The 22840-nt window shown below is 44.7% G+C and overlaps 1 protein-coding gene across 2 annotated transcripts in view; it reads left to right on the top strand.

Moving 5' to 3' along the window:
• The window catches only part of LOC122933689 (probable cation-transporting ATPase 13A4), a 322029-nt gene that overhangs the window by 249062 nt on the left and 50127 nt on the right, over positions 1–22840 (top strand). For both annotated transcript variants that reach the window (XM_044288647.1, XM_044288646.1), the window contains exons 21-24: positions 1022–1101; positions 2579–2621; positions 18013–18122; positions 20961–21057. In XM_044288647.1, the coding sequence (XP_044144582.1) occupies positions 1022–1101; positions 2579–2621; positions 18013–18122; positions 20961–21057 (330 nt within the window). The remainder of the gene's footprint in view (positions 1–1021; positions 1102–2578; positions 2622–18012; positions 18123–20960; positions 21058–22840) is intronic.

Here is a 22840-nt window from a genome sequence, read left to right as displayed (position 1 = left end):
GCTTCTGAGTGGCTGAACGCAGGTGAGCGCTGCTTCAATTATCTTTTTCCACATAGGGATAATGAGTTAGATGAGACAAGTGATGTAAAGCAGATCAATATGAGAGTAGGAGTAAACAAGTTTGAGCTTTTTTAGAATAAGATATTTTATCTATTGCTGTGCTCATTCCTTATAGATCAACTTTCCCCTATTATTTTATATTTTATCCACTAAGTTTGTCTAAATCAGTTCAATCAGTGATTCATCTATCAACAAATTGTATTTGTTGCTCTTTTTGTCTGGCTTCCAAAAAGGAAACAGAACATGAGTGTGAATGCATTGGAATATATTTAAATACTCTACTTTACAATTGAGGAAGGATTGTAAAATGTGCCTTTTGACACAGCTGTTGTACACTTTTTTTTTCCTTTCAAATTATTTTAATAAATAAAATGGGCACGTTGTAAGCCAGTCAATACTTCTCAGTGTAAAAAAAAAAAAAAAAAAAAAAAAAAGATATGCAAATTATCATATCTAACATCTGCTGGCTCTCTTTTTCTTTTGTCAAAAAGCTGCATATCTTTTTCTTGAAGGAAGGAATGCTGAATTGAGTAAGGCCTCTTGCACATGACCGTATTCATTTTGAAGTCCGCAAAAAATGGATCCCCCAAAAATACGGATGACATCCGCGTGCATTCCGTATTTTGCGGAACAGAACAGCTGGCCCCTAAGAGAACAGTACTATCCTTGTCCGTAATGCGGACAATAATAGGACATGTTCTATTTTGTGGCGAAATGGAATGCACATGGAGTAACTTTTTTTTTTTTTGCGGACCCATTAAAGTCAATGCTTCTGCATGCAGTCTGCAAAAAAAACAGAATGGACACGGACAGAAAATATGTTTGTGTGCAAGAGGCCTAATATTGATTTGTATCTGAATTGTCATGTAGCCCTAATAATAATTTTAAAACGTATTAATTATAGAAGTATATTTTTGTATTATATACTTTACATTTAATATAGTTAATTTTTATTTCAAAGGTCCTATTAAATGGAACAATATTTGCAAGAATGACTCCAAAGCAAAAATCAAGTCTTATTGAAGAGCTTCAAAAATTAGAGTGAGTTGTGAATTTTGAAAAGCCTAATGTCTTGATTTATCTAAAGGGAACAAACTGGTTTGTTTTCACATTTGTCTATTTCTACAAAGGTAATGAGTCAATGAATGAATTACCAATGACATGTGTTCAAATTATGAAAGTGACTTGGTGCTTGCTAAATTTAGCATAGAAAAGCTTTCATATATTGCCTTATTTTCTCCTACCACCGCTATGTCAGGTTGGGAGTGGATGGCAGTTGAGATCTTTTTGGAACTTTTCCGATTGCCCCAAATGATAAATAAGGCCAAAAACCAACATATTCCATAGTAATGTCCACAAGATAGCTGTACCTCTGAAATTGACTTCTCAGGTACAAAGAATAACATTGTCATGTTGCAAACTATTGCTATATTTGTCGTACAAGCAAAAGAGACAAAAGTTGCCATTTACTCCAAAATATAACCAAAACAAATTTGATAAATCAGGGTCTACATATTTCTTCTTTTAATAAAACAAATGCCTGTTTAATGTGCAGGTATGTATACACTCACCTAAAGAATTATTAGGAACACCATACTAATATGGTGTTGGACCCCCTTTTGCCTTCAGACCTGCCTTAATTCTACGTGGCATTGATTCAACAATGTGCTGATAGCATTCTTTAGAAATGTTGGCCCATATTGATAGGATAGCATCTTGCAGTTGATGGAGATTTGAGGGATGCACATCCAGGGCACGAAGCTCCCGTTCCACCACATCCCAAAGATGCTCTATTGGGTTGAGATCTGGTGACTGTGGGGGCCATTTTAGTACAGTGAACTCATTGTCATGTTCAAGAAATCATTTTTCCAGTCTTCAACAGTCCAATTTTGGTGAGCTCGTGCAAATTGTAGCCTCTTTTTCCTATTTGTAGTGGAGATGAGTGGTACCCGGTGGGGTCTTCTGCTGTTGTAGCCCATCCACCTCAAGGTTGTGCGTGTTGTGGCTTCACAAATGCTTTGCTGCATACCTCGGTTGTAACGAGTGGTTATTTCAGTCAACGTTGCTCTTCTATCAGCTTGAATCAGTCGGCCCTTTCTCCTCTGACCTCTAGCATCAACAAGGCATTTTCGCCCATAGGACTGCCGCATACTGGATGTTTTTCCCCTTTCACACCATTCTTTGTAAACCCCAGAAATGGTTGTGCGTGAAAATCCCAGTAACTGAGCAGATTGTGAAATACTCAGACCGGCCCATCTGGCACCAACAACCATGCCACACTCAAAATTGCTTAAATCACCTTTCTTTCCCATTCTGACATTCAGTTTGGAGTTCAGGAGATTGTCTTGACCAGGACCACAACCCTACATGCATTGAAGCAACTGCCATGTGATTGGTTGACTAGATAATCGCATTTAATGAGAAATAGAACAGGTGTTCCTAATAGTTCTTTAGGTGAGTGTATATGTGTGTATACCACACTATGCAAAAATCTAATTCACCTCAATTTCTATTTTAGCTACTTTGTCGGTATGTGTGGAGATGGAGCCAATGACTGTGGGGTAAGGAACTATTAGCATGATGAAACTCTAATTATCACAACATATTGTTATATATCATCATATCACTAAACATTTAAATGGTAGCCTTATTAGGTTCTATACTACACTATAATCTGTAGTAAGATATGATAGAGAACGTTAATAAAGATAAAGCACTGTATCTTTTAGATAAAGGTAAGTAATTACAGTAACTTTCGAGAAGTTTGCCTTTATAACTTATTGTACAATTAGATTTAGAAGTGTAATATATAGAAAAGTTGCATACATTTGCAAACATCACTTTACTCTCAACTAGAAATAAGTAAATTGATTCTAAACTAATCAGATTCATTATAAATTTCTGCCAAACTTATTCAAATTTTTACGCTTTGCTTCAGACAAATTGCCAATTTAATGTTAAAATCTGAGGGGAAACAGAGCAGTGAGAATGAAGACTGAGGATACCAAGACCTTGGAAAGGAGGGAGTCTTGCCCAAAGCCATAAAGATTGACTTATAGCCTGTCAGCCAATCAGGAGGCAGGATATTGACTGGTCTGTTAGGCTCTAGCTCATAAGCATAGATGCAGTCATGAGCTTAGCCAGTGATATGAGAGCACATTTGTGCCATATGTCTGGTAGACACTAGTGTTGATCGAGCACTAATGTGCTTGGGTGCTCGAGTAGAGCACTTTGGGATGCTCGGGTGCTCTACAGAGCACCTGCGCACAATGGAAATTAATGGGAGAATCCGAGCATTAAACCAGGCACCCCCTGCTCTAAAGAGGGGAGGGTGTCTGGTTCATAGGAAAAGGTCAGAAATTGGTGGAAACACCACTGAAATGGTTCGGGAACAGCATGGGGAGGAGGTCTGGATGCATCTTGGATTTCCAGGTCGCTGCTGGGAACGATGTTGTCCGAGTAGAACGCCACTTTTACAGACTGACAATAATACGCACCAAACTGAAGATAAAATCAATTTTAGAGTTAGAGTTTAAAAATTGTTAGGAAACAATTTTTCCTATATATTTACTTGTATATAAAGTGCAAGTGCTGCCAAAAATTACAAGGAAGAGGGACTCCGTTACAACCTGTATATCACATAAAGGAGGGCCTCATTCTCATTATGGTGCAATTGTTCAGATAGTGGGACTCCTACACTCATAAAGCCTATACACTAAGTGAAAGGGCTGCCAAAAATGAGCTGCCAATACACCCTTTATTACATAAAGCAAGGCATCATACACACCCTTGAAAAATTACGATTGATGGCCTGCTGATGACCCTCAAAAACATTAGGGGCAAGGGCCTGCTGCTGATCTGACCATCTAAAAAATTAGGGGTGAGGGTCTGATGCTGTTCTGACCATCTAAAACATTAGGGGAGAGGGACGACTGCTGCTCTAACCATCTGAAAAATTAGGGGTAAGGGTCTGCTGCTGAGCTGACAATCTAAAAAAATTAGGGGTGAGGGGCTGCTGCTGATCTGACCTTCTAAAACATTAGGAGTGAGGGTCTGCTGCTGAGCTGACCATCTAAAACATTAGGGATAAGGGTCTGATGCTGATCTGACCCTCTAAAACATTAGTAGCGAGGAAAGCCAAATAAGCATGTTGATATGATGGAGGAGGATGAGAAAAGGAAGATTGAACCATATACCCTTTTTTGTGGTGGAAGGGGTGCATGGGAATACAGAGTATTTAATAGCCCATAAAAGCCACATTAAAAGTGCCTTTATGTTCAGCCACTTTCCTGTGGTGAAGTAGAGAAGTCAGGGGCAATCCAGGCCTTTGTAATTATGATAAGAGTCAACCATTTTCAGTTGACAATCGGATAGTAACATAGTAACATAGTACACAAGGACATTTGTCCATCCAGTTCGGCCTGTTATTCTGCAAGTTGATCCAGAGGAAGGCAAAAAAAAAACTGTGAGTTAGAAGCCAATTTTCCCCACTTTAGGGGAATAAAAAATTATTTCCCGATTCCAATCAGGCAATCAGAATAACTCCCTGGATCAACGACCCCTCTCTAGTATCTATAGCCTGTAATATTATTACACTCCAGAAATACATCCAGGCCACTCTTGAATTCCTTTATTGTACTCACCATCACCACCTTCTCAGGCAGAGAGTTCCATAGTCTCACTGCTCTTACCGTAAAGAATCCTTTTTTATGTTTGTGTACAAACCTTCTTTCCTCCAGACGCAGAGTATGTCCCCTCGTCACAGTCACAGTCCTGGGGATAAATAGCTGATGGGATAGATCTCTGTACTGACCCCTGATATATTTATATGGTACATATTAATTAGATCTCCCCTCAGTCATCTTTTTTCTAAAGTGAATAGCCCTAATTTTAATAATCTTTCAGGGTACTGTAGTTGCCCCATTCAGTTATTATGGGTACTGTAGATGCGCTTATCAGTTATTATTCCCCCAGCAGCACTAAATACCCGCTCTGACAAAATGCTGGCGGCAGAGCAGGCCAGCACCTCCAAAGCATAGAGAGGCAGTTCGTGCCACATATCCAGCTTGGACACCCAATAGTTGTAAGGCACAGAGGGATCATTGAAGATGCTGACACGGTCTGCTACGTACTTCTTCACCATCTTTCAAAACATTTCTCTCCTTGTGACACTAGGAAAACTCATCAGGGTGAGGTTGCTGGCGGGGTGTGATGAAACTGTCCCAGGCCTTGTAGAGTGTTGCCTTGCCACTGTTGGAACTGCTGTGTGTTCCCCTCGACTCCCCTCCTCGGTTGCCCAAGGAACTACATACTCTGCAGCCAGCGTTGTCAGCTGGAAGATTTTGGAGCAATTTTTCCACAAGGACCTTCTGGTATTGCACTAATTTGCTAGTCCTCTCCACCACAGGAAAGAGAGATAAGAAGTTCTCTTTATAGCGCGGGTTGAGAAGGGTGAACAACCATTTATCGGTGTTGGCCAAAATGCGTATAACGCAAGGGTCACGGGAAAGGCAGCTTAACATAAAGTCGGCCATGTGTGCCAGAGTTCCAACAGACAAGACTTTGCTGTCCTCATCAGGAGGATGACTCTCTATTCTCCATCCTCTTCGGCCCATCCATGCTGAACAGATGGAATAAACCTGCTATGGGTACTACTCTCTGTATCTCCTGCTCCTCCTCCTCACCATCCAATTTGCTCTGAGAAGACGAACTGAGGGTGGTCTGGCTATAACCCTGTGTACTGTCTTCTCCCATTTCCACCTCTTCTACATGCAAAGTGTCCGCCTTCATTGTGAGCAGCAAGGGTTTCAGTAGACACAGAAGTGGGATGGTTGTGCTGATAATAGCGGCCTCACCGCTCAGCATCTGTGTTGATACCTCAAGGTTGCGTACAACCTCACAGAGGTCAGACATCCATGCCCACTCATCGCTTGTAAAGAGTGGAATCTGCCTGGAAAGGTGACGACCATGTTGCAGCTGGTATTCCACTACTGCCCTCTACTGCTCACAAAGCCTGGCCAACATGTGGAACGTGAAGTTCCAGCACGTGCTCATGTCGCACAACAGTCGGTGAGCTGGCAATTGCAAGCGCTGCTGCAGCGATGCCGGACCGGCGGCAGCTGTAGATGACTTTCAGAAATGGGCACACATGTGGCGCACCTTCACCAGTAGTTCAGGCAAATTGGGGAAGGTTTTAAGAAACCGCAGAACCACTAAGTTGTACACGTGGGCTAGGCATGGTACGTGTGTGATCTTGCCTAGCTTCAAAGCCGCCACCAAGCTACAGCCATTATCAGACACAACCATGCCTGGTTCTAGGTTAAGGGGCGAGAGCCACAGCTCAGTCTGGTCCCTCATACCCTGCCACAGCTCTGCTGCCATGTGCTATTTGTCACCTAAGCAAATTAGTTTGAGCACTGCCTGTTGCCGCTTCCCAATGCAGTGCTACACTGCTTCTAGCTACTGACTAATGGCTAACTGGTGCTGCAAGATGAGAATTCAGAGGTGGAAGTGGAGGAGGAGAAGGGGGGGTTGCAGCCACTAATGTAGGAGGTGGCAGAAATCCTGATGGAAGTAGGGCCTGCAATTCTTGGCGTCAGTAGCACCTGTGCCATCCCAGGGTATGACTCGCTCCCGGCCTCCACAACGTTCACCCAGTGTGCCATCAGGGAAATGTAGCGTCCCTGGTCAAAAGAAGTTGTCCATGTGTCAGTCGTTAAGTGAACCTTCCTAATAACTCTGTTGGTCAGGACACGGGTGATGTTACGGGACACATGCTGGTGTAAGGCGGGGACAGCACACTAGGAAACATTGTGGCGGCTGGGGACTGAGTAACGAGGGACCACCGCCACCACCAGGCTGTGGAAAGCCTCAGTGTCCACAATCCTAAATGGCAACATTTCCAGGGCCAGAAATTTGGAACGGTGTGCATATAGTGCTATGGCCTGTGGGTGGGTTGCTGGGCTAGGTGCGCTTTCGTATGGGGTATGGACATCTGTACGCTGCGCTGGGACACAGAAGTGAATGTGCTAGCTGATGGTGCTTGTAAAGGTCCAGGTGCAGGGTGGGAGGCATCCGGGACTGCGTCTTGGACAGGGGATTGGCCAGCACGAAACACAGGGGAAGAGGAGGCAGTCGTGTGACCCGCAGACACCGATTGTGAACCCAGGCGTTAGGCCCACCTATTAGGGTGTTTTGATACCATGTGGTGGATCATGCTAGTTGTGAGGTTGCTAGTGTTCACGCCCCTGCTCATTTTGGTAAGGCACAGGTTGCAAATGACAATTGTTTTATTGTATGCACTTTCCTCAAAAAAGCGTCAGACTTGGCAAGGGAGGTTGCCGCAAGGGGGTGCTCCGGGGAACAGTTGCGGGCTGTATGGTGTGGCCCACCTTCTCCCTTTTGCCACCCCACTGCCTATTCCAGTCTGTTGCGGTGCTGCGGATCCCTCCCCCTCTGTACTTCTCTCCTCATTCGGCTTGCCACCTTCCCAGTTTGGGTCAGTGATTTCATCGTCCACCACCTCCTCTTCCACTTCCTCACTCTGGTCATCCTCCTGACTTGTTGACTTAGCAACAACCTCACTTAATGACAACTGTGTCTCATCCTCATCATGAACCTGTTGAAACTCTAACCCTGGTTTCACACCTAAGCGTTTCGCAAATGCGCGTTTTTATGCGCGATTTTGTCACGCGTATTTATGCGCGTTTTTGTAATAGTAAACGTGAGTTTGACGCGCATTTGGGTGATTGACAGCAGTGTTGTCCAAAGAGTCTATGGCCCAAACGCCCGTCAAACGCGCTAAAAAAAGCTCCTGTACTTGTTTGAGCGTCGGGCGTTTTACAGCGCGATCGTACGCGCTGTAAAACGCCCAGGTGAGAACCATTCCCATAGGGAATCATTGGTTTCTCTGTGTTGAGCGTTTTACAGCGCGTAGGAACGCGCTGTAAAACGCTCAGGTCTGAACTTAGGGTCACTGCCATTGACAGATTGGCAACTGTGTCTTATCATCATTATCCACTTCGTGAAACACTAATTGCCGTTCCCCACCGTCATCTTCTTCTGACTGTGGATGCTCAAGAGTTTGGGAATCAGTGCACAAGATCTCATCATGTTTCTCTTCAAGCGGGCATGGCGAGAGGCCCAAATCAAGGAATGGTGATGAAAAGAGCTCCTCGGAATATCCGAGTGTGGGATCACTCGTTTGACTAGACTCTCCATGGTGAGAGGAAGGAGGATCAGGGTGAGGATTCTGTTGACCAGACTCTTGGCTACTGAGACTGGACTTTCTGGAAGACAGGTTGGTGCTTAACCGACTGGAAGCATTATCTGCTGCAATCCAACCAGCCACCTGGTCGCACTGGTGTGACGTTGAGACTTGTTTCTGCACTGCCCTGAAAACCGGGACATGAAGCTAGGTATCGTGGATGATTGTGTTTCTTGTACTTTGGCAGCAGGCACAGTTTAACCGCCCACAGGGCCACAGCCTTTGCGTGCACCATCAGCAGCACGACCACTTCCCCGTTCCTTAATGCTCGCCTTCAGCATATTAAATGGTATATATGCTTGCAAGTATGTCACACATACAGTAGCGCAGGTTTTGTAAGTGTATGAGCAAATAAATTAGACTGAATGTCACTGACATTTAGGATTGGCAAATGTTATACAGGAGATGTAGCACAGGTAATGTCGCTGCCATCAGCAGAAAAAATTAGGATGGGCAAACATTATACAGGAGATGCAGCGAATTTTTTTTTGACTGAATGTCACTGATATTTCGGATGCGCTAACATTATACTGGAGATGTAGTGCAGGTAATGTCGCAGACAGATAAAAAGGGACTTTTGGGTTTCTAACACCGTTCACCTGTAAACCCTGCCTAAAAAACAAACCATTTCCTGTCCCTGTGCCATCTGTCCCTTCTGCTGCAGCTCTCCCTAAGACTGAGCCGAACCACGTGTCATCGGGTGCTATATAGCACTCGATGACGCGTTCCGGCCAGCCAATCAAATCACTGTAATGCCGCTAGCCAACATGGCTACAGCATTGCAGTGAGTGCCAGTAACTACATGCACGTTAATTGGCTGCGTAGAAGCCAACAAATGTGCGGGGAGGAGACTCAAGTAAAAAAGTGTTCGGCCGAGCATGCTCGCCCAACACTAGTAGACACCAATTACAGACACAAGCCAGCACTCTTAGGGTAATGAAGGAGTAGTTTAGGGATATCTTTAGTTAGGTAGATTGAATTAATTGGTAGAAAAGTCAGTGTTTTATAAAAGAGGGAGAGCATAGGGGCATTGTATGTGTTTTTTTTTTTTTTTTTGTGAGGGGAGGGCAGCTGCTGGCAGCGTCTACTAGAGATGGCCTTGCAGTTCGCCCGGCGGTCGTTTCACGGCGAACTTTTCTCATTTGCTGTTTGCCATCTCATTTACCATTTACTACACCTGTTTTGGGTGTAGAAAATAGTCTAAATGTAAGACAGCTAGGAAGCCGTCTTACATTTTAGAAGTAGCGGTGGATCCGCTGAAGTTATGTAGAGGCCAGAGCCTCTTCATTACGCTGGCGATCCATCACCAGAGCAGGGCCTTATTAAGACCGGCGTCTAAAACGTCTGTTTTAATAAATGTTCCCCGTGTTTCTTATTGGGACTATTAAGTCCACTCAAATTTAGGGAAGAAATATAATTATTACAATATAATCTTAAAAAAGCATAGATCATATGCTGGATAGGTCATCATATTAGGTTGTGATATCACATTCATAGGTCACATGACCTAGGTGCAGCTCATCCCCATTGAAATCTATGGGGCTGAGATGTGAAACCAAGCACAGCTGCTATACAATGTATATGTGTCTGGTAAGCTGAGAGAAGACTTCTCAAACAGCTGATCGGATTAAGGCCCCTTGCAGACAAGTGTGTCCAGATTAGGTCCGGATGCGTTCAGGGAAAATCGTGCGAGTGCGTACGCAATTTCAGTCAGTTTTGACTGTGATTGCGTTGCGTTGCTCAGTTTTTTCCGTGCGAGTGCAATGCGTTTTGCACTCGTGTGATAAAAAACTGAATGTAGTGCACAGAGCCAGACTTCTTCACTGAAGTTCAGGTTTGGGTTAGGTGTTCTGTAGATTTTATTATTTTCCCATATAACATGGTTATAATGGAAAATAATAGCTTTCTTAATACAGAATGCTTACTAAACTGTGGCATGAGGGGTTAAAAAATAATAATAACTCACCTCATCCACTTGTTCGCGCAGCCGACATCTTCTTCTTTCTTCTTCTTTCAGGACCTGCCAAAGGACCTTTGATGACGTAATCGCGCTCACCACATAGTGAGCGTGGTGACGTCAGCGCAGGTCCTGCTGAATGAAGATAGAAGATCCGTACTTACCAGTTCACGTCACGCTCCGCCTACTTTATGAATGAAGTAGGCGGAGCAGGCACGTGACCTCAGTGAGTTACAGCCACCTGCAGCCCAGCCTGCCTGCTAGCTGCTAGTGCTTACTACAGGAGCGTGACGTGTACCGGTAAGTACGGTACACATGGGAAGCAGGGGGAGCGCAGTTTAGATATGATTATTAACACTACGTATACAGTACATACTGAGCGGTGGGCCAGAGTACAGTGCCTGCACAGCCCCGCCGCTCTCCCCGCCTACTACAGAACCTCTTTAGGGATCTGGGGATGGGATAATGATGGGGGGGGGGTGTCCTGTGGATTGCATTATGATGGGGGATTTGTGGATGGGACTGTTATGGGGGGATCTGTGGATGACACATATAGCAGTGTCATCCACAGATCCACTACCCTATAACAGTGCCATACACAAATCCCCCCCATCATAATGCCATCCACAGATCCCCCCCACCATCATAATGCCATCCACATACCCCCCCCCATCATAATGCCATCCACATACCCCCCACCATCATAATGCCATCCACATACCCCCCACCATCATAATGCCATCCACATACCCCCCACCATCATAATGCCATCCACATACCCCCCACCATCATAATGCCATCCACAGATCCCCCCCCCACAATAATAATGCCATCCACAGATCCCCCCCCCCCCACAATAATAATGCCATCCACAGATCCCCCCCACCATCATAATGCCATCCACAGATCCCCCACATAACAGTGCCATCCACAAATCTGCCACCCTCATAACAGTGGATCATCCACAGATCCCCATAATAGTGTCATGCACAGACCGCCATTAGTTTAAACCCACCAAAAGCACACCTTTTGGTTAAAAATATTTTTTTCTTATTTTCCTCCTCAAAAACTTTTGTGCGTCTTATGGGCTGGTACGTCTTATAGGGCGAAAAATACGGTAGATGAGGTGGGTTATTTTTTATTTATTTTTTAACCCCTCATGCCACATTTTAGTAAGCATTCTGTATTAAGAATGCTATTATTTTCCAATATAACCATGTTATGAGGGAAAATAATACAGTAAATTAACTTTAATCAATTTACTAACATCATCTCCTAGCAACCATGCGTCAAAATCGCATTGAATCCACACTTGCTTGCGACTTTCACGCATCCCCATTTATTTCTATGGGGCCTGTGTTTCGTGAAAAACGCAGAATATAGAGCATGCTGCGATTTTCACGCAACGCACAAACGATGATGGAAAATCAGCCTCTCATAGCACATAGTATACAACACCCCATAGTATGCAGTATATAGCAAAAAACTCCACAGGATACATTATATACTATAATACCGCTCATAGTGTACCACAGTATGGGATATAAAGTATCACCCCACAGATATGGGGGGGAGGGGGGGGTAAATTACATCATTGTCACGACACAGATCAAACTGTGACCCTCTCCAGACATAGAACTACAACTTCTATACCTGCAGCAGATGAGGAAGGGGCGCTGCGCACTGTGGATTAGGATTTGCACCTGATGCACTCTCATGTCTCCTATGAAGAGACACCAGGACACATCACTGAGCGTCTCCTTATCAGCTAACGTTTAGGCTCACTGACCCCTTTCAGTAACAACTTTCCTTAGAAGAAACGGTGGAAAAAGTATAAATCATGAGAAGCACGCTTTGTGCTCTCCCTACACCATATATTTTCCTGACATATGGGACAGAGGCAAAATCATGCCGCCCGGTGTCAAGATAATCTGTTTAAAAAAAAAATTATTTTTTTACAAACTGTACCTACTGGACCGAATGCCAGGCGAGATGTCGCCTGAGCAGGGTCGCTCGGTTGACCGTGCCGCAGGTGAACTCCCCGGGTCTAAGAACCCATAGAACCCTAGGTACATGGCTGCTTTGGTGATGATGCTTGCTGAGTGCCCAAAAGGGAGACCGTCTAGGGCTACGGACAATCTGCGGAAAGCTCGCCTGACACTGGTTTCCTACGCACCTGGACCGCCGCGCTAACCCTGAGGGTGGCTTGATGGCCTGATACGAAAAATGGATTTGTCAGAGGGGTCGCCGAGCATCCGATGGTGTTGAATGCCAGCCAAATACAGCTTGACGGTGTTAAATGACAGGTGGCGGTGCGTGTGGCAATGGGCTAACAGCCATGAAAAACGTGACCTCCCCCACCTCCCCCCGAGGATGGATGTTTTTTTTTTTTTCGAGACTGAGGAGCCGGGAAGTGAAAGACCTGCCCTGGGCATGATCGTAAATGCACGGTTGAAGAACCCTAACAGGGACTGGAGCTCCCACTTGGACAGGACCCTGGAAGAAGGCGCGGATGAAACGGCGGATCTTACCCGGCTTGGCGGCCGCCATGGGGGTCTCAAGCCTGGCGAAAGCTGTAGCAACTAGCCCAGCCCGAGGGGACACCCTGAGGTCCCTTGATGATCAGGAATCAGGGTGCAGACTGCCTATGACGTAGCAATGAACAGGCGAATGCCGCTTGAGTGGGAGCAGAGTACAATACCTGATGTAACAACAATTGTTGAGATAATGGATGACCATGTCCAAACCCCCGTGATGAACCCGGATCCAATGCAATCATGGATTCAAACATGCGGAACCCGAACCGGGTAAACAGGAACCACTGGATACTGCTGGAAAACCCCGAGCGTTTCAGGCAAATATATCGGATCCTGAGTGATTCAGGCAAATGTGTACCACCAGTGGGAAAAGATCTGAGCAATTCAGGCAACTGCGTACAACCTGTGGGACAAAAGACCTGAGCGATTCAGGCAAATGCGAACACCTGCGGAAAAAAGACCTGAGCGAATCAGGCAAATGCAAACAACCTGTGGGAAAAAAGACCTGAGCGATTCAGGGAATACGTAACCTGAGTAAATCAAGAAAATACACACAACCTGGAAATACCGCCAACCTGAAAGACAGGAAAATACAAAACCTGCGTGATTCAGGGAAATACGTAACCTGGGTGAATCAGGAAAAACATACCGCCTGGAAATACCGGCAACCTGAAGACAGGAAATACAAACCTGAGTGATATGCTTGCATTGGCACGAGACCCGGAGAGAGGTGTGATCTGGTGGCACTGGAAAGAGGCGACGGAGAACCAGGATGCAGCCTGGGCGCCATGGCCAACTGCTGGGTGACCCTGGACAGCCAGAATAAGAGCCCGAAGTTGCGCCGCATGCAACAAACCTGTGGAAAACAGGAATCCGGACACGAGACGGGTAACCAGGAACCAGCCGGACGCTGCTGAACAAACCCCCGAGCGTTACAGGCTGATGCATGGAACCCGCGTAATTCGGGCGATACACTGAATCCTGAGCGGTTCAGGCAACATGGAATCCTAAGCAAAGCAGGCAATTACATACACCTTCATAAGGAGGATGGACACCTGGGTGGGTCGGGCAGTACCTTGAACCTGGTTGGACCTAGCCACTACCTACCCACTGGGAGACCAGGGAAAAACAGAAGCCTGGGCGAATCAGGCCAACCTGACCTGAGTGAATCAGGGGAATACATAACCAGACTGTTCAGGAAAATATGCAACCTGGGAAACAACCGACCTGGAAGAGGTAGGTAAAACAAAACTCGAATCAGGGAGAACATGGCACCCGAGTGATTCAGGGAATACATGACACCTGAGCGAATCAGGGAACACACACAAGACCCGAGCGATTCAGGGAACACACAAGACCTGAGCGATTCAGGGAACACACAAGACCTGAGCGATTCAGGGAACACACAAGACCTGAGCGATTCAGGGAATACACAAGACCTGAGCGATTCAGGGAACATTACCCCTAAGTGACTAAGGGGAGGCACAACACCAGAGCAATTCAGGGGACCTGACCCCTGAGTCACTTAGGGAAGACATGACACATGCAATTTTTGGGAGCATGACACCTGTGAATTGAAGAAAACATAACCCTGAGCGATTCAGGGAAGACATGACACATGCGATTTTGGGAACATGACACCTGTGATTTGGAGAAAAACATGACGCTTGAGCGAATCAGGGAAGACAAACCTGAATGATTCAGGGAAGACATGACACCCGCGATTCCGAGAACATGACACCTGCGATTTGGGGAAAAACATGACACCTGCGATTCCGAGAACATGACACCTGCGATTTGGGGAAAAACATGACACCTGCGATTCCGGGAACATGACACATGCGATTTTGGGAACATGACACCTGTGATTTGGAGAAAAACATGACACTTGAGCGAATCAGGGAAGAAAAACCTGAATGATTCAGGGAAGACATGACACCTGCGATTCCGAGAACATGACACCTGCAATTTGGGGAAAAACATGACACCTGCGATTCCGGGAAAATGACACATGCGATTTGAGGAAAAACATGACACCTGAGCGATTCAGGGAAAGAAAACCTGAGTGATTCTGGGAAGACATGACCTGCGATTCCGGGAACATGACACCTGTGACTCGGGGAAAAACATGACACCTGAAGACATAACACTTGAGTGGTTTAGGGGAGACATAACACATGAGCGATCAGGGGAGACATAACACATGAGCGATCCGAGGAGCCATAACACATGAGCGATTCAGGGAAGACATTACACCTGAGCGATCCGAGGAGCCATACTACCTGAGCGATTCAGGGAAGACATTACCCCCTGAGGGATTCAGGGAAGACATTACCCCTGAGGGATTCAGGGAAGACATTACCCCTGAGGGATTCAGGGAAGACATTACCCCTGAGCGATTCAGGGAAGACATTACCCCTGAGCGATTCAGGGAAGACATTACCCCTGAGCGATTCAGGGAAGACATTACCCCTGAGCGATTCAGGGAAGACATTACCCCTGAGCGATTCAGGGAAGACATTACCCCTGAGCGATTCAGGGAAGACATTACCCCTGAGCGATTCAGGGAAGACATTACCCCTGAGCGATTCAGGGAAGACATTACACCTGAGCGATTCAGGGAAGACATTACACCTGAGCGATTCAGGGAAGACATTACACCTGAGCGATTCAGGGAAGATATTACACCTGAGCGATTCAGGGAAGACATTACACCTGAGCGATTCAGGGAAAGACATTACACCTGAGCGATTTTTGGAAAGACATTACACCTGAGCGACTTTAGGGAAGACATTACCCTAAGCGATTCAGGGAACATATGACACCCGGTGGTTACAGGGACGACATAACATCAGAGCGGATTGGGGAACAAGTGACACCTGAGCGGTATTAGGAATGACATCACACCTGAGCGATTCAGGGAAGACGGGACCCCTGGGCAATTTTAGGGCAGCCGTAATCCTGAGAGGTTCAGGGAACACCTGGCCCCTGAATTCAAGGAATACCACAGCCCCCAGCCCCCAGGGGGTGAAGATTTACAAACGTAATAGCGTGATTGGCATAGGAGCCCAGGGTGACCGGGGCCTGCACCTGGCAGTAAATCACAATCTTCCCTTTTCTCAGCAGTCCGGGGGTCAAGGGCAGCAGGCCAACAGCCAGGCAGCCAGCGACTCGTCCGCACAGAGAAGCGGCGCCCACTGCAGACAGGGCGGCTGTGCTGCTAGTCCTGCCACCCGGGACCCCCGCACTGGGTAAGACAATCAGGAAGAAGGCATGACCGCCACAGTGCCAACCTTCCCTGGCAGCCACAACAACCCAAAAGTATGCAGTATAGAGCCTACAACAACGGCCCCAACATTCACACCTGCGGCGCCGTCCCCGCCTGCCCCCCTTTTTCCCGGGCCGCGCCGCACCAACCTGCGGCGCATGCGCCGGAGGTGCCCGGTACCTGGAGGGGGGAGGCGACTGGGCGATGCATGCTCCGGCAGTCGGTGTGAGGCAGGAGGCCTGACGTGGAGCTACCGGCCGGGCTTTGAATCGGTGTAACACGAGGTGCCGGTGGCAGGCGCGTCCGCCCGGGCCGCAGAGCAGTGATACTCTGCTAGGCTGCAGGGAGAGAAGCGGGGGTGCGTCCGCGCTTCCAACAGGGCTCGGCTACCCAGCCGGGACCAACTTACCGGAGGCGCCATGAACTGCATTCCACGAGGACGCAAAACCGGAAGTGACGTCACAGCAGGTGCCAAAACCGGAAGTGACATCACAGACGGGCGGAACAGCAAAGAACGGGCGCCCTCCTGCTTGGACCAGGGGGTTTAAATAGGGTAAGTCGCTCCACCCACAATTACAGGCTGCACGCAGCCTTAACTATTTGTTTGTCAGAGACACGGCATTGGCAATTCTGAACTCTCTGGCTTGTGCAGTGGCCAGGTACAGGTGGAAAATATTCTGTATTTGTTTGTGACACCAACTGCAGCGTGCGCAGGGTACTATCACAGGGCCCTTCCAAGGTGTTATAACACACGTCCCAGATTAGGAATGCCAGAGTGGTGTAATGGCCTATAATGCCTCTGTAGGATAGTGATAATTGAAGCACGGTGTCTACTACCTGGGTAAGGCTGGACTCCTGGTTCACTTGCAATAAATTTGAGTGTAGTTATAGTAGGAGTAATAGAGGAACTTTGCAGAAGAAATGATGTCCAGACCTTTAGATGAAGTTCAAACAATGCTTTACTTGAAATAACTTGCATCCAAGCAGTGTACAGCTTTGGTCTCTTGCATCGGCTCTGCTCTACTTTTGCAGCATGCGGATTACAGATCTTATATACTTATCTATGGATCCATACTCTGCATACTGCAAGTAAAAGATGGTACAAGCTAAGGGTACTTTCACACTTGCGACAGAGGATTATTATTGCCAGAACTGCCGTCATTATGGACGCAAACTGATGGCATTTGTCAGACAGATCAGGATCCTGATCCGTATGACAAATGCTTTGAAATGCCGGAACCATCTTTCCGGTGTCATCCGGAAATAAGGATCTGTCATTTATTTTTTTCACATTTTTTTCGTTCTGAGCACGTGCAGACCGCAATGCTGGATCCGTTTTTCCAGAACACTCGGATGCATTTTAATGGGAAAGTGTTCCGGAATTTTGGACTGAGATAAAACCGCAGCATGCTACGGTATTATCTCCATCCTGAAAAGTCAAAAAGACTGAACTGAAGACATCCTGATGCATCCTGAACGGATTACTCTCCATTCAGAATGCATTAGGATAAAACTGATCAGTTCTTTTCCGGTATTGAGCCCCTAGGACGGAACTCAATGCCGGAAAAGAATAACGCTAGTGTGAAAGTACCCTTAAGGTGCAAAGTGCTTTGAGAAGCCGCACTGGACCTTCCATGGTTTAAAGGGAAGGTTTAGGTGGCCTTTAATTGATACCCACTCCAATTCTCAATGATAAGAAAATCTCAAGTATCCGGTGGAAAAAAGAAACAATGTATTTTGGGTAGCCTGAAAAGAAAAGAAAAAAGTGCTTTTAGAATGCATCATTCCAAAAGGTGACATTTTGCTCTGGTCACGAAGGCCCAAATCACCCCAGATCATGAAAATAGAGGCTATAACAAATACAGTATAATGGAGATTAGTGTTTATTATGCAAACTAATAATTTATATATTCATCACTCACAGGCACTTAAAATGGCTCATGTTGGAATTTCACTGTCTGAATTAGAAGCGTCTGTTGCTTCTCCATTTACTTCCACATTTCCAAGCATTAAATGCGTTCTGTCGCTCATCAAGTAAGTTTTGGATTCATCTGTAAGGTAGATTTTTTTCGGAATATTGTACTACTTCGCTTATAGAAAAGAAAAATATTTCATATTTCTAAGCAAGTTCTACAGTTACAACCAAAAACTGTAAGGGCTCATGCACACAAACGTATGGGTTCTGTTTCCGCATTGCGGACGGCATATGTGGATCCACAAAAAAACGGACACCGTTCTGTGTGCATTTTGCATCACGGATGCAGACCCATTCACTTGAATCAATGTGTAATTGGCTCAGGCCACCACCACCAGTTTGCATGGGCTATACCTACTATTAGACTGATTCATATGACAAGCTTATTAATGTAGCCTTTTGCATGGAAAATTCATGATTAGAATATTTGCGATCTACACTAGGATGATATATTACACTGGGAAAGCTGGGTAATAACTCACGATCTACACTGAGTTATTACCCAGCTTCTCCATTGTCAGATATTATCACTGACTTACTACATAAGTATTACATAATATTTGCTATATTGCTATATATTAGTTTTTAAAAATATTTGTAATATTCTAAAAAACGAATATATAGCAATATAGCGAATATTATGTAATAATTATGTAATAAGTCAGTGATAATATCTGACACTGGAAAAGCTGGGTAATAACTCAGTGTAGATCACAAGTTATTACCCAGCTTTCCCAGTGTCAGATATCATCCTAGTGTAGATCGTGAATATTCTAATCGTGAATATTCTAATCACAAATTTTCCATGCAAAAGGCTAATAAGTTTGTCATAAGAATCAGTCTAATATTCTTGTCAGAAGGCTATGAAACCAATAGAGGGCACTATTGAGTTATCAACAGCGCCCTCTATTGGTTTCATAGTCTTCTGACAAGAATATTAGACTTGTCATAAGACTGTGAAACCAATAGAGGGCGCTGTTCATAACTCCATAGTGCCATCTATTGGCTTTCATAGTCTTATGACAGCTGAAAAACAAGGCAGATTCTGCTCATTTGCATGTCTTTCCCATAATGAGTTTTTACTTGACAAAACTGTATAGAAAGGTTATTTAATATTATGTTAGGACGATCTGAAAACTTTTTGTCGCCCTAATGATATTGATCTAGGTGTGCAGGTCCACCCCAGCCATCCAACAGATGCAAAATAACTGAGGTTTACTGGTTCTCAGTCAGATGAGAGCTGGTTTGGAATATCTCATAGTGCACAAGGCTGCCATTGTAAGGTATGCTGGCTGTTATCTGTCTCATGGATAGATTGGGCACATACCTGGCATTTGGCATATACTGTAGCCTTTGTATAGTTGTCTATTATATGTCATACTTAAAAGGAACCTGTCACTGGGATTTTGGGTATAGAGCTGAGGACATGGGTTGCTAGATGGCCGCTAGCACATCCGCAATACCCAGTCCCCATAGCTCGGTGTGCTTTTATTGTGTAAAAAAACCCGATTTGATACATATGCAAATTAACCTGAGATGAGTCCTGTCCCTGACTCATCTCACATACAGGACTCATCTTAGGTTAATTTGCATATGTATCAAATCGGGTTTTTTTACACAATAAAAGCACACAGAGCTATGGGGACTGGGTATTGTGGATGTGCTAGCGGCCATCTAGCAACCCATGTCCTCAGCTCTATACCCAAAATCCCAATGACAGGTTCCCTTTAATAAGAGTCTAAGATACATCCAGCTATCCTCTTAATGCTGTTTCCAAGCCATTTTGATGGGGTTTCCATCAATTTCTAACCTTTTTTTTTTAACCAGATACCCTCTTGTCTTCCAAGCAGGGGGTTCCTGGTTGTCTTCCATTGTATTAAATTGGATTCGAGCACCCAAATTATTCAACCGAGCACTCGTATCTGCCAAGCATAGTGATGCTCGAGCTGAACAGGTATTCAGCCGGGCATGCTCGCTCATCACTAACTATAATGTTTGTATCATTAAAACATACTTTGTAGTCAGCAAATTGCATGAAAAAAGAGCAATTAAAAATACTGTAGAAAAATACTGCACAAAATACTGCAAATATGTATTACTCTGAATTATTCTAAATGGGACTGAACTGCATTGTTATTCTTGTTAGAAGACTGTGAAACCAATAGAGGGTGCTGTTCATAACTCCATAGCACCATCGATTGGTTTTCATAGCTGAAAAACAAGGCAGATTCTGCTCATTTGCATGTCTTTCCCTTAAGCCCATGTTTATGCAATTGAGTTTTTACATGACAAAACTGTATAGAAAGGTTATTGAATATTATGTTAGGACAATGGGAAAACTTTTTGTCGCCCTAATGATATTGATCTAGGTGCGCAGGTCCACCCAAGCCATCCGACCAATGCAAAATAACTTTGAGGTTTACTGGTTCTCAGTCAGATGAGAGCTTGAAATATCTTATAGTGCACAAGGCTGCCATTGTAAGGTATGCTGGCTGTTATCTGTCTCATGGATACATTGATGGCTTGCACATACCTGGCTTTTGGCATATACCCTTTGTGTGGTTGTCTATTGTATGTTGTATGTAATAGGAGTCTAATATGCATCCAGCTATCCTCGTAATGCTGTTTCCAAACCATTTTTATGGGGTTTCCATCAATTTCTAACCTTTTATTATGAACCAGATGCCCTCTTTTCTTCCAAGCAGGGGGTGCCTGGTTGTCTCCCATTGACTTCCATTATACTCGGGTGCTCGGCTGAGCACACGAATATAGCAATGTGTTCAGGCCGAACACCTCAACACCCAAATACTTTGGTGCTCGCTCATCACCAATTATAGTGCTGCAAATAAAAACTAATTTATTATTACAACTAATATAAACATTGTGTTCTTCTGCAGGGAAGGTCGTAATACTCTTGTAACATCATTCTCCCTCTTCAAATTCTTGACCGTGCTTCCAATAATTATAATGGTTTGCATGTTAATCCTTTTTTGGGTATGCATTCTACTTTTTTCTTACTTTCATCCAACATGTGTATCATATAAAGCTATACTATTGTTTCTCGCTACATCTAACACAGCGACAGTTTTCATTTATATAACTTAACAGAGAAATAAAAACAAATGGGGTCATTTATCAAACTAGTGTAAAGTAGAACTGGCTTAGTTGCCCACAGCTACCAATTAGATTCCACCTTTAATTTTTGACAGCTCCTTTGGAGAATTAAAGGGGGAATCTGATTGGTGGCTATGTGCAACTAAGCCAGTTCTGCTTTACACCAGTTTGATAAATTACCTCAAAAGTCTCAGCCAAGACCAAGGTTTTTACCCCTTCAAAACATTTTCACCTTCTATACCAGGCCATTTCTTGCAAATCTGACACGTGTCACTTAGGCTACTTTCACATATGCGTTCGGTGCGGATCCGTCTGGTATCTGCACAGACGGATCTGCACCTATGAATGCAAATAATGGATTCGTTCAGTACAGATCTGTCTGCATACACTTAGTTAAAAAAAAAGTGTATGCAGACGGATCCGTCCTGACTTTACATTGAAAGTCAATAGGGGACGGATCCGTTTACAATTGCACCAATATTGTGTCAATGTAAACGGATCCGTCCCCAATGACTTCCATTGTAACCCAGGACGGATCTGGTGTCCGCCTCCAGAGCGGAATGGAGGTGAAACGGAGCCAAACTGATGCATTCTGAATGGATCTGCATCCAATCAGAATGCATTGGAGCTAAACTGATCTGTTTGGGGCCGCTTGTGAGATCCTTGAAACGGATCTCACAGGCGGAACCCTAAACGGTAGTGTGAAAGTAGCCTTATATGTGTCACTGACATGTGGTAATAACTTTGGAACGTTTTTATTTATCCAAGCCATTCTGAGATTGCTTTGTCATGACACATTGCATTCATGACTGGGGTAAATTTGAGTCAATATATTTCACCTTTATTTCTTAAAAAAGGTGCAATTTCGCTGTTTTAAAACAGATAGTGATACCACATAAAATAGTTAATACTTTACATTCTCCATATGTATATTTTATGCTGGCATCATTTTGTAAATGTCATTTCATTTTTTAGGACATTAGAAGGCTTAGAATGTTAGAAGCAATTCATAATTTTTTTAAGAATATTTCCAAAACCCACTTTTTAAGGACCAATTCAGTTATGAAGTGACTTTGTGGTGCTTACATAAAACACACATAAATGGACCCAACTTTGTTAACCCTTTAGGTGTTCCACAAGAATTAAAGGAAAATGGAGATGACATTTCAAAATGTTACTTTTGTGGCAGATTTTCCATTTTAATCCATATTTTCTGTAACACAGCAAGGGTTAACAGCCAAACAAAACTCAATATTGTCACAGTGCAGTTCATCGTGCCGTGGATTGCTGTGCAGGCTGGCTGCATGCCTTTTGCATACTGGCTGTGGTGTCCCGTGAAGGTTGGTTGCTTTTGGATGCGTGCTAGCTGCAGTGTCTGGTGTGAACGTTGCCCGTGTATTTGTGTACCCATTTGACTGTTTCTGGATTTCTGTTTGTGTTCGCTGGTTGCCATGGGCAATGTCCTGTACTACAGCTTTGTGTGCTGTGGTTTCTGTTTTCCCTGACCTGAATTGGTTAACCTCCTTGTTTAGATTCATGGGTGTGTCCTTGCAGGTGCGCTAGTTAGGCACCTATTTCTCCCTGTGAGCTCTGCTCTCTGAGGTCAGTCTCTTTTGTTCTGTCTTGCTGTGTGGTTCACCCTTCTGCTCTGGTCTGTCTGTTC

This window comes from Bufo gargarizans, chromosome 4, assembly GCF_014858855.1.
Source record: "Bufo gargarizans isolate SCDJY-AF-19 chromosome 4, ASM1485885v1, whole genome shotgun sequence".
Taxonomy (NCBI): Eukaryota; Metazoa; Chordata; class Amphibia; order Anura; family Bufonidae; genus Bufo; species Bufo gargarizans.
This window is presented reverse-complemented; position numbering and strand designations above follow the sequence as displayed.